The sequence below is a fragment of the Neolamprologus multifasciatus genome, chromosome 17, assembly GCF_963576455.1.
Source record: "Neolamprologus multifasciatus chromosome 17, fNeoMul1.2, whole genome shotgun sequence".
In the NCBI taxonomy this organism is placed as follows: Eukaryota; Metazoa; Chordata; class Actinopteri; order Cichliformes; family Cichlidae; genus Neolamprologus; species Neolamprologus multifasciatus.
Window position 1 is genome coordinate 35723689 of NC_140455.1, and position 16306 is coordinate 35739994.

The following is a 16306-nucleotide window of genomic DNA, read 5'->3' on the forward strand; positions in this document are numbered from 1 at the left end:
CTTGGTTTTAAAGCCTTTACTTTAAAATATACGCCGTTCAATAGCTGAGCTTAATCTTACAGAGAATGATCAAAGCTCATGTAGAAACAAACAAACAAATGAACAAAAGATTTTCTCCTTCATTTCTGTCAAACAAAGCTGTATGAAACGTTTCCAGCTGTTAGTATCGTGGTTGCTAGGCAACCTGGGCAGCGCGACGGAGGCTAGACCGTCCCATTTCACAAGCCTCGCACTTCCGGCCTTAGCGGTCTTTGAATACGCGGCCCTTGTGGACCGTTAAGGCTGCGTACTTTAAGGCTGCAGACCCTGAATTGGGATACAGCCTCTGTTGTCCTTGTTAAACGTAGGTAATCGGGATATGGTCATATGATTTGGACCCAGTGGCGCTCCGTAGAACGATTTTAGGCAGGGTTAAATAAATACTGCTTTACTATTGTTTTCTTTGTGTTGAAGTCTATTCTGGCATGTCTAACAAAGTCTAAAAAATCCTTATTTTTTAATTTTTTGTGCATTTAGAACCTAAATAACTTGAGAAGCAGAGAGGCGAGAGATCACAAACGAAACCGGAAGTAACTATGGGTTACTTCTCTCGCCTTTTAGCTTGTCTTCGGTCTAACCACGCGGAGAGAGGAAAACTTCCCATAATTCTTTGCTCAGCATGGCTGCCTCCTGTTGTCGGCGTGTGTGTAAACAGTTGTAACATTAGCTAAAAGAAAGAAAGAAAAACAAAGTGCAGTTTTCATGAGTCTTTTAAATCGCACACAGATCTCTGGAAATCCGCTCTTTTCTTATCAAGCGACGAGGCCAAGATGAAGATCAAATCCAAGTCTTCGTATCACAAATCTGAGAACACCTTCAGGGTAAGAGCCCACAAACACTCTGCGGCGTGTTAATAGTACAGCAGCAAAGACAGAGCTGGGGAAAGGCTAGTTTGGTATGACTCTGTCACATTTAGAATAATTTGTGTACCATCTGCAGCACGTTTAAAGTCATGTGATCTGGGTTTGTTTTTTTGTTTTTTTTGTCTTTTTTAAGTTTCTCACATTTGCTGAAAGACTCGCCAACGTCAACATCAACGTGATCCATCGCATTGACAGAACTGGATCTTACGCTGAGGTTTGGAATCAAAATTTTCCGCTTCTTATTACGAACACCACTCTCATCCATTCATCTGTCTTACTGGTGAGGACTGTTTTGCTCTCTTTGCAGGAAGTAGAAACATACTTCTCCGAAGGACTGACAAAATGGAGGGACCTCAACTTGACAGAACATTTCAGTATGTATAAAGAAACATGAAATATCCCAAACCCAGGGGGAGCTTGTGTGTTAGTATTTTGTTGACGAGATTTGCACACAAATCGAATACTTTTCCTTCACAGCCACGTTTCTGAAAGAGGTTTCCAACAAGAGCCAGTCCTTCAACATGCTGGTTTTCCATCAGAAGTCCATTGTGGAATCTCTGAAAACCCACCTGGCCGTCCAGAACAGTCTGGCCTACCAACCCCTGCTAGAGTAAGAAGTATTTTATGTTATTTTTTGTAGCTGTAGGCTTGCATAGAATCATCAGGCTGCAATCTAAGCGCCTAATTTCTTCCTCCAGCCTCGTGGTGCAGCTGGCCAGAGACCTGCAGACCGACTTTTACCCCCACTTCCCAGATTTCTTCCTTCTGATCACCTCACTGCTGGACACAAAGGACACAGAGCTCCTGGAGTGGAGTTTCACCTGCCTCTCCTACCTCTACAAGTACCTGTGGAGGCTTATGGTGAAGGACATGACCAATATCTACAGGTGAGGCATAACATAAAGTCAGAGGGGCGAGTGATTTTTATTTTTTAATGAAATTTGAGATAATCAGGAATCTATTTTTAAGACTTAAAACGACCTAAGGAGCTAGTTTGGGAAGCAAACTGGGTGAAAATGGGTGGATGCTTTGTAATTTGACCCTAGAAGTGCTCTGGTTTTCCTTCTGCATCCTTCGCAGGTTGTGTTACTAGAGATCAGATGCACATATGATGGTTAAATGTGAAACCTCTTTCCACCCCACAGTTTGTATAGCAGCCTGCTGGCACACAAGAAGGAGCACATCCGCATGTTTGCAGCAGAAAGCTTCTCCTTTTTGATGCGAAAGGTTGGTGATTTGGGTTCATGTCTCCTTTTCTTTTTACTTTTGATTTCCTTGTCATCTGCTGCGGTACATTTCCATCGAACATCTTCTATTATTATAGACGGTTCTTGTACAGCGCTTTTCTACTGTCCACTCAGCACTTATTTCTACCTCTAAGTGCACTTTTATCTAACACTCGCACACATTCACACACCGATGTACTTGTTGGGAGGAACTTGGGTTAGCATCTTTCCCAAGGATAGGTTGGCATGCAGACTGGAGCAGCCAGGGATCGAGCTGCCAAACTTCTGATTACCGATGACCTGCGCTAACTCCTGAGCTTGTAGCAATTTCTTTCCTTCTACTGTATTTCTTTGTCGTCGTTTTCCCCGATGAACTGGTGTGTCGCTTTGTCCTGCAGGTTCCAGATCTCGATGCTCTGCTCACCCACGTGTTCTCCGAGCTAGAGGAGCATCCCGAGAAGGTGGAGGGAACGGGCCAGCTGCTGTTTGAGATGTGCAAAGGAGTGCGAAACATGTTCCACTCCTGTGCTGCTAATGTGAGTTAACAGAGTGACTGCGCGGGATGGACGTCACTTAGGTTGAATTAAGCACTTTTAGGTGTTGTTTATATAACCTGATGTGTTAAGCAACCTTTTTATCTTTGCAGGCTTTCTCTGTGGCTTTGCGTAAGCTTGGCCCAACAATGAGCCGTGGAGTCTCTCTCCCGTGGACGTCTGTTAGGGACGCTCTGGATCACACGGCCCAGGCAGCAGCCGATCACGTGGACAGAGAACACATGCTGGTTTTGTGGGAGTCCCTCCAGGTAAGGCTGGACTCTATTTTGTGTCTTTTCTGCATCTTTTTCACGTGTTTTGATGGCGCCGTGTCCTCTTCTTAAGGCCAGCATGTCGGAGGTGCTGGATATTATGGAGGCAAAGGGGAAAGATGCAGACCTGGCAACAGAGCAGCTGGAGAATCTTCTGTTCATTCTGCACACCCTGGCATCCCACAAGGGTGGAGCCAAGATTACCAAACCGGAGTCTGTCTGCCAGGTGAGAGGAGAATCTAGGAGATTTAATTATATATAGAAATGCGTTAAATTCCATGGATTATTTGCGGGCATATGAAGGTGGCGTCTCATCGTACGATCTCGTCCTCGCAGACGGTGTTGAGGCTGATTCAGAGCTCGTCTCTGTCAGCTTCCTGCTCCCGTCTTCTTCTCCAGATCACGTCCTCTCTGCTCCTCGGGGAGAACGTCAGCCTGCCAAACTCACTCATCCAAGAGACTGTGCAAAAGGTTTGTGCATGTAAAGATGGTTTTTTTGCATCTGGTGTCACAGTGTGCGTAAGGACTGCATTATAAACACGACCAGAAAGAGAAAGTTGCCCGTTGCTTACGTGCGGACTCTCTGGAAATCTTCTTTATTAGATATTTCGGAGCGCTGTGGGGCACGATCTGATTCTGGAGTTCACCAAAGAGATGTTCACCATGAAACAGTTTGAGCAGGTGAGTTCACTTTTTATTTTCCTCTGTTTCTTTTAAATCTCGCGGACTAACTGGCTTCTTCCTCTGCTGTCCTCCAGCTCTTCCTCCCCACCTTGCTGCGCTTCACCACAGGGCTGTTCAACCAGGGCGATGCCCTCTCTCGCCACAGCAGCCTGGATGTGCTGGTCAGTCTGATCCTCGCTAAAGCTCCGCCCCCCACAGATGGCTCCATGGCCTTTGAAACCTACCCACTGCTTTTCACCGGTCAGACGACAGGGTGAGATTCTACGGTGAAGTGTTATTTTCTACTGTTGTCGTGTCATTTTCCGCGAGGTAAATCTGTTTTCTCCTCCAGCAGAGTGTTTAGCAGGAAGCAGGAAATTCAGCGGAGCCATGCTGAGTCAGAGCAGCTAGCTGTGCCTGAGCTGGTGCTGTCAATGATCAAAATTCCCGATGAGCCGGACCAACCCGTCAGTAACCTCTCGCTGCCGTGGGCTGCGCTTGTACTGCTGCCTCATCTCAGGTAACTCCTCCCTGCAGTCAGACTCGTTTTGGTCACGTGTGCAACAGCATTGGTCAAAATGAGGAGGTGGTCAGGAGAGAGGTACAACAGTGAGTGTCTACAGGCATTTGTAAAGCATCTTAGAGGCTCTGTCATGGTTTGGGGCTTTTGTCAGTCAGTGCTGTTGGGATCTTGTCAAAATTGATGGAAATATGAACACAGAAGCACATCAGTCATGGATTGGCCTCCCCTGGAGCTCGAAGCTCAACGTTGTTTAACCCTCATAATGTCCCCCCGATTTCCATACAACTGGGGTGATCAGGGGTCAAAACTGTCCCCGCTTCATTTGAGTGTTTTTTAAAGTATAAAGTATAAATTGTCAATCAATTCAGTGTTACATCTTAGTTTTACTTAAGACCAACACATTAACACAAAATTTACCCAACATTTTACATTTTAGGGCCACCACACCTTGTTTACAAAAAATACACCCTGTTTTTTAAGCGAAAATAAAACAAGAAAATTAAATATTTAATTGTTTAGATAATTTTGACTATCTGACTAACTACAGAGTGCTGTATGTTGAACTTTAGTGAGAATTTTTTTTTTGAACCATTTAAATTTTTTAAATGGCAGCACATAATCACACCTGTGGTCCTCAGGGGTCAAAAATGTCCCCACTTCATTTGACTGTTTTTTAAAGTATAAAGTATAAATTGTCAATCAATTCAGTGTTACATCTTAGTTTTACTTAAGACCAACACATTAACACAAAATTTACCCAACATTTTACATTTTAGGGCCACCACACCTTGTTTACATAAAGTACACTGTGTTTTCGAGTGTAAATAAAACAAGAAAATAAAATATTTAATTGTTTAGATAATTTTGACTATTTGTCTAACTAAAGAGTGCTGTATGTTGAACTTTAGTGAGAAAGTTTTTTTTCAAGCGTTTATAAATTTTAAATGGCAGCACATAATAACACCTGTGGTCCTCAGGGGTCAAAAATGTCCCCACTTCATTTGAGTGTTTTTTAAAATATAAAGTATAAATTGTCAATCAATTCAGTGTTACACCTTAGTTTTATTTAAGACCAACACATTAACACAAAATTTACCCAACATTTTACATTTTAGGGCCACCACACCTTGTTTACATAAAGTACACTGTGTTTTTGAGCAAAAACAAATTGAGAAAATAAAATATTTAAATGTTCAGATAATTTTGACTATCTGAATAACTACAGAGTGCTGTATGTTGAACTTTAGTGAGAAAGTTTTTTTTGAACCATTTATAAATTTTATATGGCAGCACATAATCACACCTGTGGTCCTCAGGGGTCAAAAATGTCCCCATCTGGTTTGATTGATACTTAATTAATATGAAGTCGATTTTTTCCCCCACTTTTAATTAAAACTTAATTCAAACATTTTTAAACATTTTTTTTTATTCCATTTCAAATTTAAGTCTGATAAAAACCTCATAAAAATGATTTTTTTTCTTTGTTTTTGGGTAAAAAATAAATTAAATCATCAGTTATCGTGATTATCGTTTCACAACCAGAGTCGGCTGCTTTAACAGATGATCACAGACGGGTTTATGTCAAAGTTAATTTAGAAAGCTGTTTTTAAACTACTTAAAGTTTTTTACTGGCAGCAAATAATCACATCTGTTGTCCTCTGGGCTCAAAAATGACCCCGTTTGCTTTGACTGTTTATAAAGCAAGAAGTATAAAATATCATCCATCTCTGTGTTTCAAGGTTTTATTCAACTTTATTCCAACTCATTACCTGACAGTTTTCTATATTTTGGCATGATAGGACACCAGGGCATGAGTCTGAGTGAACACATGAGAGCCTGAAGCAAGAACAAAGGCGTGTCCATGTTTTACCCAAGTGCAGGAGGAAGCTCAGGTTCATTCCTCTGTACTGGTCCCATCAGGAGGAAGCTCAGGTTTATTCCTCTGCACTGGTCCCATCATGGACAGCTTTCTTTCTGCACTTGCAGGCCAAGGGTCATATACAGTAAACAAGTTGTTACAGGTGATTGTTTTCTTTTGGAAACCTTCTGCAATGTTAGGGACAACTGGCGTGTCCTGACTGCAGGAGACGGTTTGCCATCGTACACTAGCATGTTCCATGTACAGCTGGACCTGCATCACATGCTGCCCATGTTTTTATCTCATCCCTGGTTTACTTGGATGTTCTGTTGGACAGAGTCCTCTGAAGGGGACTTGGTGCTCATACAGTCACATCAGTACCAGGATCTGACATCACAGCAGGAGACACGCCCACTTGCTCCATACACCTCAAATGGGAGCACGTTTGTGTCATGAACGATGATCATCTATTGTGTCTTTATCAAGAAATGATATCCTTTTTGTGCTTCTATGATTAATCTTGTGTCACCTTTAAAACTACTCTACCAGACTCAGGATGTCATAAACTGGCCGTAGCGACTCTACTGGATGCTCGGCAGTAAGAATCAACACACACACATACGCCTACAGCTGCATTCGGTCCATTTTTCTTCCTCTCTCGTTGTCCCTCCTTGTTCGTCATTGAGTTGGCTGTAGAGCAGCTCATCTGCTGATTGGATGGTTGTTGGTTCAATCTCTGTGTGCTCTAGTCTGGAGTTCTTACCAAGGTGTCCTTGGGCAAGTTACTGAACCCCAACTTGGTCTCTGATGCATCCATTGGCATGTAAACGTTCAAAGGCAGAATACAAGCAGAATACACTGTGTGTAATGCTTTCAGTACTCGAGTAGAAAAGTAACTGAAGGAGTATGGGACCTGGCACATGTGCTTGGACTGTGGTAGATCGTCTTTCTCTGAGGCACATGAGAGAGTCATGCATCGTCTGACACTGGGAAGGATAGAAGACCAGATCAATGTTTCCTCACATTACTGCAAATATTCCTCTGTCTCAGCTGACTCCTCTTTCCTGCTTGATTCTTTGTCTTCATCATAATTAAAATAGAAGATGTGCAGTCCTCTGACACATCTTCTATTTCAGTTTCACATCCTGAAAATTCAAGAAACTTCAAGAAGCCCAGTCACTTTCTTTCCAAGCTCCTCAGACTACCAAGCCCTGGAGGCCTGAGAACCTACTTGAACATAGTTCAGATTCTTCATCACTTTCCTTCACTTCATAGCCTTCTTCCACTTCTGCAGGTGGGTGATGTGCTTTTTCAGAGAAAGGTTAACATGTGCTCTAAATATTGGCTATATTTTCATTATCTTCTAACCCTGGATCTTCCTGAACATTGATTCTCCCTCCTCATTATACTAGAGGACAATATGTGCTTTGTCCTGCTGCTCATTGCTTTGCACAACATGGTAAAAAAATGTATGCTCATCAAAGTATGCAAATCTCTAGTGCAATGGAGGCTTGTGAGCTACTTTCTGTGTATGTATTATTGTAGGGTCGACCTTACAATACGAAGCAGTTTGATGCGACTGTTGTTTTGATTCGGCGCTGTATAAATAAACTTTCATTGAATATAGAGCACCTGCCTCCTCATTGTGCTGCCTGTTGTTGTTGTTGTTTTGGTTGTTATGACCAGTGCTTGACCCCACACATCAGTGATCCAAGATCAAAGATGTTTGAAAGCAGTATGTTGTGAAAATACGGCTCTTTGCAACACTTTGTACTTTGGGGTCATTTTTGACCCCTGAGGACAGCAGCTGTTATAAAATCCAATAAAAACCCCATAAATAAATCAAATTACTTAAAACTTATTCCAATCACGCATAGTATAGTAATGAATAACTTCTGTTATTTTCAGACCATTTAATGAATAAAAAACACATTTTTGATAGCAAAAGATTTCTTTAGAGGACAAAAATGACCCGTGGACATCACAAGGGTTAAGTCATCTTAACCGAGAACAAAACAAAAGGCAGCCAACATCCAGAGAAGATGCCTGAGAGGATTAGTTTTGGTCCTGCAATGTAGTTGTAGTAGTTTCCTGTCTGTTCAATGCGTAAAACTGGCTTTTGTGCTGGGAGCCTGTAGTTTGGACAAAGGTTGCTAACTTTCCTAGTTGTGGCTCAAAGTTGCTGCTACCAGGGAGCAGAAGTGAGGCATTCAGGAGCCAGGGATCCATCACTTCCTCTGGATTTTCATGGCAAACTCGACCCAAGTGCTTAAAATAAAAACCCGACCACACCTCAGAGGCAACCCAGAGCAGTGGTCTCCAACCTTTTTAGCACCACGGACCGGTTTATGTCCGTCAGTAGGGATGGGTACTGGTTCTGACATAAACGGTAGTAACCAGACCGAAAAGAAGCGCACATTTCGGTGCTTTATTTCGGTGCTTTTTTTTCCTGAGATGTCATACACTTTGGATTCTAGCCAATCATTTTACGTTTCCGAGGATAGTAGGCGGGTCCAGGTACGTACGTACTTTTAGAGCAGAGCTACAGATTAAAAATGCCCATGGCGAAGCGGTCGGATCGGATAAAACCTAAACGATACCCATCCCTATCCGTCAGTATTTTCATGGACCGGCCTTTAAGGTGTCGCAGATAAATATAACAAAATAAAACCAGTACCAAAAAAAAGAAGATTTAGTCGGCGTTGGGGGCCTCTAACCCAGAGAGTTGGGGAAAATTTCTGTTTTTTCTTTGTCAGCTTACAGTGTATTCATGCACAGGCAAAAAAAGAGAGAAACATGTTAAATGTTAATATTTACACTCTTTTACTTCAGGCCTCTGGCTCCAGCCGCTGTCGTACCAGATGTGACAGCTTTCCTAAACCGCCTCCTGTGTGAGATCGAGGCGGAGAAACTAGGGAAAGGTTTGTGATTATTTGTGTGGTTGGTTTTTTATTAACACAAATGTTTTCATTTGGTTGCAGTTTCATACGGCTCAGTGGGGTAATTAACGAGTACGTCCAAAGCAAATAAAATAAGGACTGGAATTAATCATTTACCAACTGGTTGTGATTTTAGTTATTTTTTAAAAGTCTGAGTTAACCTTAAACTTCATGTCTGGGATTTCTACAACCCTAAATTTGGGAACCAAAACAAAAACAGATTAAATGAAGAGGAAAATTAAAATACTTTATATATTTAATCCCCCAAAATTTAATGAGGTTTTCTCCAAAACTGGTGAGGGGTGAAAAAGTAAACAATTGAGTGACTCCTTTCTTTCCTGTCCTCTCTCCAGCTGCTCTGTTCGTAGCCAGGCAAGCCCTGAGCTGCCTCCTGTCTCTGGACATCTCTGCCCAGCTTCTCTCACTGGTCACGGTGGAAAAAGTCAACTCGATCCTACAGTAAGCTCTGCGCGTGCGACCTAAAAACACATTTAGCACCCTTTCTCTGTTGCCGAATCAGTTTCCATCTACTGCATCAGATTCTAAACACCTTTCAACAACCTGTAACCGCTGTCGTCGTGATTGTCACAGGAAATTTCCCACAGACCTGTCAGCGCTGCTGCTAGCAGACTTGTACTACACCCGTCTGTCACTCAGTGGGGTTTCAGAGCATCTATCCCACAATGCCTTGCTTGAACTCTACCAGATGCTGTACTGCAACCTTTCATCCAACATTTCTAAGGTTTGTGCCAGATCACAGGACATTTCGGAATAGTTTAAAGACCAAATTTTCCCCCCTTAAAGTTAAGATATGTCACAACCTGAAGGCGCTGGTGGTTTGGGTGTTGGTGAAAACAGACATATTTAAACACAGTTTTGTTCTTTTTTTAAAATTCAGATTCGTCTGCTGACTCTGAGGCTCTTCTCTCAGTTCGATGTAGAGCTCCCTCCACAGACTGAGGTACAACACCCGCAGATTCTCATGAAACACATTTAAAGTTTGGAGTTATTGGAAATGTTGTTCGACTGTCTTGGTCCAGGGTGAGGATAATGTGGAGGTGCAGTCGGTGTTCGCAGTGTGTCTGCAGGCGGAGTTGGTGCCGGCTTCAGTGCACGACTACAGAGAGAAGCTGCTTCACCTCCGGAAGCTGAGACACGACCTGGTGCCGCGCAGCCTGCCCCGCGGACCTCCTGGCACCATCCAGCAGGTGTGGAGAGGAGCAGTGATGAAAGCATGACAGGATGAATAATGATGCGTGTTCTTTATCATGTGATAAGTTTTTTTATTATTGTTGCAGAGAGTATAAATACAGTATGTTGGCATGTATAATAATGTTACGGTGGCCCTGAGAGGCCAAACGGGCCGCAACTTAAGAAAACACCAGCAATAAGATAAACGCTACAAAAACACAACGGAAATAGGAAAAAACAGTTTTCCAAAAGCACAAGGGAAGTGTTTCTGGGGAGACGATAACCTGACGGACCAGTTGTAGAGGATTTATCAGTTTTATGAGCAAAGTAAAGATGAGAGGTGAGTGTGTTAGCCTAACTATTAGCCTAAAAATCCGTCATCAGTGTTATATGAATCATGAGATTAAAACACACGTACCTAGCATGTTTTGGTTCCTGCAACTGGTCCGTCAGGTTATTGTCTCACCAGAAACATTTCCCTTGTGCTTTTGGAAATCATTTTTTCTATTTCTGTTTTCTTTTTTCCCGTTTTTGTTGTGTTTTGTGCTTTTGCAGCGTTTATCTTATTGCTGTTTTTTTTTTTTTTTTTTTTTTTTTTAGTTGCAGCCCGTTTGGCCTCTCAGAGCCACCGTATAATGTAGTTACAGAGAAGTTATACGAGTCCCGTTTATTTTTAGATGCTTGGGTGGATAACCTTCCTCTTGTTTGACTTCAGGTTCCTCTGCGGTACCTCATTGCAATGCTGTTCGTGAACTTCAGGCCACTGTGGGACCCAGTCATTGAACTTATTGTGTGAGTGTAAAGTAATCACGCTTGTTTATACTTCAAGAACCGTGTACGTTCCATCATCTGTGCTCCAGTCTTGTTACTTGGGCCTTTCTAAGTGAGTATGCTGCTGTAGAATGCTGGGGATTTGCTCTAAACTGGCCTTTCTGTCAAATTACAGACATTTGTCTGCATTTCCTTTAAAACTACATTGACACTTTGAGGTATCCATGGAAAACATTTGGTGTAAATGGGTTTCTGTCTTTCCTTGTTGCAGGAGCCATGCCAGAGGCATGGACAACAAGGACTTCTGGATGGTGTACCATGAACATCTGGAGATGGTGGCCGGGCTGGCAGGTAAGGCTGTACTTGTGTCACAGCATGTAATTATAATGGCATTTATTTACCTATGAATCCCGTTAACACGTTAAAAGGGAATTCTGCTTTCTGCATGTAACAGAGAAGGAATTGGAAGAAGAAGAAGATGATGATGAAGAAAAGCCCAGTGTTCAGAGCGAGCCAGGCTGTGATGTCATTGAAAGCGGGGATGCGGGGACTCTTTTCCTAGAGCAGCTGAAATTGGCCTCCGACCCCAGTGAAAGGACAGACTTCACTAACTTCCGCAGTTTACTGTGGCGCGCTATGGCCCAGTTCACCGACAGAGTGGAGCCACGCAGCCGGGAACTGACGCCGCTGCTGCTCAGGTTTATCAGGTCAGTGTCAGCTGATTGACCATTTTCCTTAAACTCTATCAAAAGAATATGTTCTGTTATCTGATCTTAAACTCGGCGCTTGTTTGCAGGAATGAGTTTTATCTCACAGACCTGCTGGTGGCGCCCACTCAGGACCTGAGGAAGAGAAGCGATGCTGCCCTGGAGGATAAATCAGGGATGACTGAGCACATGGAAGAAGGGGAAGAGGAGGAGGAGGCAGAGGAAGGAAGCAAACAGCTGAGGAAGTCACTTCCAAGAAGAGCAACGGCCAAGTAAGAAATATTTGTAATATTGCTGTCCTCAAAGCGATGTTGTTGTTTTCAGGGTTCTGATTTGCAAGCTGTTTTTGATTTTACCATAATTTGATAAAGTGATAGCTGCTTTATTATTCGTAGTTACTAGTGGCATGTCTGGTCTATTTTCACTTTAGACTTCATGTAAAGTGTGTTTAAGGTGTTTAACTGCACAGCATTCAATTTATTTGTTGGATAATTGTCTAAAAATATCTCCCAAAAAGCCACCTAAGTTCTTTGTTACTTAGAGACCACTCTCCTCAATTTCACCTTGATGTGGTTTAAAAGAGCAAGTTATAAAAATACATTTCTCTCCAGGTTTTATGGGGTTAAAAGTGACCAAGAGACCAAAAATGTGTTTGCACCAAACCTTTAGCAGACGTTATTTCTGCTCTGACGTTTAGCATTTAACCATGGAAGTCTATGTGGATCGAGTCTCTTTTGGATTCAGCCTCAAGTGGCCAATCAGGGAACTGCAGCTTTTGCCACAATTTTTTTTTTTAGCCCTATGGGTTACCAGTTCAATTCAATTCAGCTTTATTTTTATAATGCCAAATCACAAAAACAGTTGCCATCTGGGGCTTTAGACTCTACAACAATAGAGAGAAAACCCCAGCAATCAGACTTCCCCCCTATGAACAAGTATTAGGCGACAGTGGGAAGAAAAAACTCGCTTTTAACAGGAAAAAGCCTCCAGCAGACTCAGGGAGGGGCGGCCATGTGTTGCAAGCGCATAGGCATGGGGGTAGTTTTTACCCAGTGTGCAGAATTAAAGACTTCATCAACTTATATGTACCAGAAAACTTTCATTTTTTAAATAAAACGTTGATATAACTATAATATAATTCTAGTGTATTGTACAGTAAGTAGAAGAACATAATGAACTGAATTTGTCTTTTGTTTCTCAGACAGCTCATCGCTCATCTGAAAGTATTTGCCAAGTTCACCAACCCTCGAGCTCTCTATCTGGAAAGCAGCCTCCAGGAGCTCTATAATCAGGTAGTGCCCACGTCTGTAGCATGCAGCGTCACACACCCTGTCCTTAAAACATACGAGTTGTTCCCTTACTTGTCATTTTTGAGGCAGTTGCTATTTTCTTGCAGTTGTATCACAGATTTCTTGTCTTATCTATCTGTTGTTCAGCTGCTCACCCATCAGGATCAGCAGATTCAGCAAGTGGCCCTGGAGTGTGTCATCACATACAAGGACCCCAACATAGTTCCATACAAGTAAGGAAACGACCTTAATCACTGAGGAGACGGAGAGGACGTGATTACACTGCAATTTCTCTTTGGCAGCAGCTCTCTCTCCCTCTGTCTCTTCTTCAGTGGTTTTATTGTTAAGGCTCTTATCATCAGCCCTCTGTGGTTACAGATGTAGGAATGCTGAGTTCCACCTCCGTGCTGTTTCTGTCTGACATTATGTTCTCTGCTGTCTGTTATCAAGATATCCATTTACCACACATTCAGCCAAGCCGCAGACAGACGGTCTGATCCAGGGGCCGTGTGTGTGTGTGTGTGTGTGTGTGTGTGGTGCTTTGTTCAGGATCAGCCTGACACACTGAGCTGCTTTCAGTCTTAATTACATTATTTTGTAGATGGAATTCTTATTCTTTCATACGACACATGTATTGTTTGTGCTTATGAAACTTGTTACAATGTGGAGAAGATATTTTAGCAAAGGTTCTGCAACACCTTTACAGAGTGATTAGACCTGTGTGTGTGTTTGCATTTTTTCAGGGAGAATCTTGAGAGGCTTCTGGATGACAAACACTTCAAAGAGGAAATCGTCCATTTCAACATCTCTGAGGAGACCGGAGTGGTTGATGCTTCCCACAGAGGCAAACTTATACCGCTGCTCATGAGGTACTGCACAAGTTCCACTGTAAAGGTAGAGGCAGCATGAGCATGCATGAGCAATATCAACATTTTAATTTACCACACAACAACAACAAAGAGAAGGTGTTTTGCCCAAAACTTCTGATTCTTGCACAGTATTTTTACTTGCTTATTAAATCGGGTTACATATTGCCTTCTTAATTCATAGATGAACTCTGGTGTCCTCGAGAAAAAGAAGATGTTGCTTTTGTTCACATTCTGGCTGTTGGTCTGATTCCCTCCAGTTACTGAACATTTCTTCTGTGTTTTGCTTTTTTAATAGTGCGTCTGATAGCAATTACAGGGAAAAATCTTCTTGTTCTGCATTACATCCGTCCAGTGTTTTACATAAATCAGTATGATCACAGCTTCATGCTGTGGATTTGTGGAGAAGTAGTAAAACATTTTTTACAACCTTTAACTTTCATTTCTAAATGTATTTTGGCTTTAAGGGGAACATTTCTTTCAGATAATCACAGATTTTATTCTAAGTTCGTACAGCTCAGTGTTGTGTTGTGTACGACGCAGGATCCTGTTTGGTCGTCTGCGCTCCAAAGCAGGCAGCAAGTTTCAGGGGAAGGCGAGCGCTACCTACCGGTCCTCCATCATTCTACGCTTCCTGGCGGGATGTCAGGCTGAGGAGCTGGAGATGTTCATCGACCTGCTTTTTGAGTCAGTCAGCCATCACTGCCAAGGTAGGATACGAAAACGCGACAAGTAGTTTATAAAAACAGACAGAGTGTCAACAGGTAGCAATTAATCTGAGTCCGTTTGTGGTAAAATGTGCATCTTGTCTGCAAGGCATCGCTTTGTAGTGAGGGACTTGATTCAACTGGTGCTTTCCTACATAAAAGGAAGGTTGCAGAGTGCCTGCATCTATTTACAGTTTATTATACATTTTCTATGTTTGTAGAACGACAACAGATGCTCGACTTTTAAGGCAGATGCCATGTAGTTTTGTTGAGTAATATTGGACAACATTGTTGCACGTTATCAGATAATCCAAGCGAGATCATCTAGCAAAGTGCTTCCACAGACTATTTGGGTACAACAGGCACTCGCAGAGAGCTGCTATCTAATGCAAATGTTTATAAAAACAAACCAATATTTCATTCATCGTTTCCTCCTCCTGTGTCCTCAGGTTCATGTCTGGCTGCAGTTCAGAGGGCGGTAGCAGAGACCGACCTGGGTGCTGTCCTGCCGCTGGGCCGTCTTCACAGCCTGCTGAACACTATAAACGTGGTGATCCAGAAACTGGGCCACCTCATCCACGTCTACCTGCCCAAAGTGCTGCAGATCCTAGTGTGTGTCACAGCGTCCGTGTCCACCATTTTGGACCAGAGACAACAGGTAATCAGAATTATTCTTTCAGGGTAGAAGTTGTTTAACCCTTTAAAGCCGGTCGGAGCAGCACGCTCTGTTCTGCGTAACTATTTTAAAATCCTGGTAGCTCTGCAACCACATGAGCTAGCACAATAATTTTTTTTGCATATGAAACCAGAGGAGTTGTACTTACATCTTATGCCATCAGCTTGTCCTCGGTCACAGTTTCCTTCCACATATAACTTTGCAAAAACTGCATAAAAAGCGCTTGCAGGGACAAAAACATAATATTCCAGAAACACGCTTTGCCGATCCGATCAGCTGTTTGTAACACTTCCTACTTTGGAATAGAGGTCAGCGCAAACTTTGGCATGTCCGCCATGACCTGCCCGAAACCGGAAGTGACGTCATTTTCGCGGAAATGTAGTTTTTTACCATCAGGGCCTCTTGAGCCTATACTGGTGTTTTTAAGAGTTATGTTTGACTTTATGACTTTCTGTGTAGTTTCTGGGATGCTTAGGACTCATATTGCACTGCTGGAAATAGTTTATTTTGATGCATATGCTGCTTTTTCTGCAAATTTGCATTATAATATTCATTTTTGTTTTTCCTGCAGTATATAAAAATTGGTGTATTTCAAAAATAAAACTATGAAGACACTCAAAATAAATTTCCTGTGGTGGGAAACTATTTTGTGCAACTTTTTTGTATTTACAGTTTTGAGGGATAAGCCTCTTAAATTTCTCTAACTAGAAATATATGTTAAAAAAACAAAAACGATTTTCAATTTTTTTGTAGTTTATTGCACTTTTTTGCAATTTATGTAATTACTATGCACTTAATGCATACATATTATTAAAATTTAGGCTATAATGGTTGTATTGATGTATAGCAACTTGAAATGCTCCCAAAAATGGCTCCACAGCATGTAAAAATATAATATAAGCTCTGGCGGACTTGGTTCTATGGTAGGTCTTAAAGGGTTAATAGTCCTAACACTTTTAACAGTCCTTATTACTTTCTGTAAAACATAAATATAAAGAAGTTCGTATCTGCTTCCTCAGCTGCGAGCAGGCTGCATTAATCCTCTGAAGAACCTGAGGAGACTCGGGATCCTGAGGATCCTGGACTTCTTCAATTGCTTCGACACCTACAGCTTCAGGCCGGATGAGATTGATGCTGTGTTCGAGGCAGCGGTCTGGCCTCAGGTACACGTTGGAGAAAGATT

At 42.3% G+C, this 16306-nt stretch overlaps 1 protein-coding gene across 2 annotated transcripts in view; it reads left to right on the top strand.

Annotated features, from left to right (window-relative positions):
- Window positions 1-484: 484 nt before the first annotated feature.
- Window positions 485-16306, top strand: part of utp20 (UTP20 small subunit processome component) — a 29162-nt gene continuing 13340 nt past the window's right edge. Inside the window, exons 1-28 of one of the 2 annotated variants that reach the window (XM_085136833.1) lie at window positions 485-860; window positions 1036-1116; window positions 1210-1276; window positions 1380-1512; window positions 1601-1789; window positions 2048-2129; window positions 2527-2664; window positions 2775-2930; window positions 3007-3159; window positions 3270-3404; window positions 3537-3614; window positions 3692-3870; window positions 3949-4116; window positions 8810-8898; window positions 9270-9375; window positions 9508-9658; window positions 9815-9877; window positions 9957-10124; window positions 10823-10899; window positions 11150-11229; window positions 11333-11585; window positions 11675-11857; window positions 12787-12877; window positions 13022-13107; window positions 13618-13743; window positions 14284-14450; window positions 14897-15105; window positions 16143-16286. In XM_085136833.1, the coding sequence (XP_084992959.1) occupies window positions 810-860; window positions 1036-1116; window positions 1210-1276; window positions 1380-1512; window positions 1601-1789; window positions 2048-2129; window positions 2527-2664; window positions 2775-2930; window positions 3007-3159; window positions 3270-3404; window positions 3537-3614; window positions 3692-3870; window positions 3949-4116; window positions 8810-8898; window positions 9270-9375; window positions 9508-9658; window positions 9815-9877; window positions 9957-10124; window positions 10823-10899; window positions 11150-11229; window positions 11333-11585; window positions 11675-11857; window positions 12787-12877; window positions 13022-13107; window positions 13618-13743; window positions 14284-14450; window positions 14897-15105; window positions 16143-16286 (3603 nt within the window). In that variant the 5' untranslated portion in view covers window positions 485-809. The remainder of the gene's footprint in view (window positions 861-1035; window positions 1117-1209; window positions 1277-1379; window positions 1513-1600; window positions 1790-2047; window positions 2130-2526; window positions 2665-2774; window positions 2931-3006; window positions 3160-3269; window positions 3405-3536; window positions 3615-3691; window positions 3871-3948; window positions 4117-8809; window positions 8899-9269; window positions 9376-9507; window positions 9659-9814; window positions 9878-9956; window positions 10125-10822; window positions 10900-11149; window positions 11230-11332; window positions 11586-11674; window positions 11858-12786; window positions 12878-13021; window positions 13108-13617; window positions 13744-14283; window positions 14451-14896; window positions 15106-16142; window positions 16287-16306) is intronic. The other variant, XM_085136834.1, reaches the window with a different exon arrangement.